Source organism: Colobus angolensis, unplaced genomic scaffold (assembly GCF_000951035.1).
Source record: "Colobus angolensis palliatus isolate OR3802 unplaced genomic scaffold, Cang.pa_1.0 Scaffold2, whole genome shotgun sequence".
NCBI classification, from domain to species: Eukaryota; Metazoa; Chordata; class Mammalia; order Primates; family Cercopithecidae; genus Colobus; species Colobus angolensis.
Window position 1 is genome coordinate 23893224 of NW_012115154.1, and position 1059 is coordinate 23894282.

Consider the following 1059-nt stretch of genomic DNA (forward strand, 5'->3'; position numbering starts at 1 on the left):
CCAGTGCAGCCAGGAGCGCGTGCGCCAGGCGGAAAGGCGCGAAGGCCCGGTGCGCCCAGCCGTGCTCCTCGATGACGGCGTAGCACGAGGCCAGCACCCGGTTGATGAGGATGGTGCCCTGGGCCGTGAGCGGCGCGTAGGCGCCCGCGGCCTCCTCACGTAGGGTCACGCTGTGTACAGCGGCGGGCAGGAGCCGGCGGTCCCCGTCGCGCTCGGCCACCACATACACGCGCTGGCCCGGGCGCACGCGGCTGGCGAACAGCGCCCGATGCCCCAGTGCGCCCTCGGAAGGCGGCCCCGCGCCTGAGAACGCCTCGGGCTCCGCGGCGGCAGAGTCGTTGTGCGGCGCCACGAAGAGCAGGTGCGCGGCGGTGAGCAGCAGGCGCTCGCGCGGCTCCCGCGTCTCGATCACGTAGAAGACCTTCTTGGCGCCGTCGTCGCGGTCCAGGAAAGTGAGGAAGTCGCTGTAGAGTAGCCGGCCCTGGTCGTCCGCCGCCAGCACGCGGTCCCCGGGGCGCAGGTCCTTTACCAGCTTGGTGCCGCCCTGCTCCAGGTGCACGGTGGCCGAGCCCGGGAAGCAGCCGCCCGATTTGGCCGCCACCGAGTTCTCTGCGGGTGAGGAGAAGGGAGAGAAGAGAGGACAGGGCATTGAGTTCCGAGAGGGAGGCGCGTCTTGGGGAGGAGGGCGCACACTTGGTGCCCGCGCGCCTAGGCTAGGGATGCGCTCAGCGCTGGGCGGGGCGATTGATTCCAGGTGAGTCCCGCACAGACCTCCCTCCCCCAACCCCACCGCCCCAGGGACAGGATTCCGACGCAGGCACATTCCTTAACGACTCTCTAAGTCTGAGCTGGCGGTGACAGAGGTTGGCTGGCGTTTCCTGCAGAGGCCGGTGACACTCCTTCCTTCCGCCTTCCTCCAACCCCACCCCCAGCTCCGCACACACCCCGCCTCGCCGCGAATCCATCCAGAGGGTGTTTGCTCTGCACTTGGATTCCTCTGGAAGCCTCCTTGAGCTCCCGCGGGCGCCGGGCGCACCCTCCTTCCCTCCCGCCCCGGCG

General features: G+C 70.0%; 1 protein-coding gene across 1 annotated transcript in view; it reads right to left on the reverse strand.

Moving 5' to 3' along the window:
- SHH (sonic hedgehog) overlaps window positions 1-1059 on the reverse strand; it is a 14729-nt gene that overhangs the window by 5538 nt on the left and 8132 nt on the right. The window contains exon 3 of the mRNA XM_011941594.1: window positions 2-609. Coding sequence (XP_011796984.1) covers window positions 2-609 — 608 coding nt within the window. The remainder of the gene's footprint in view (window position 1; window positions 610-1059) is intronic.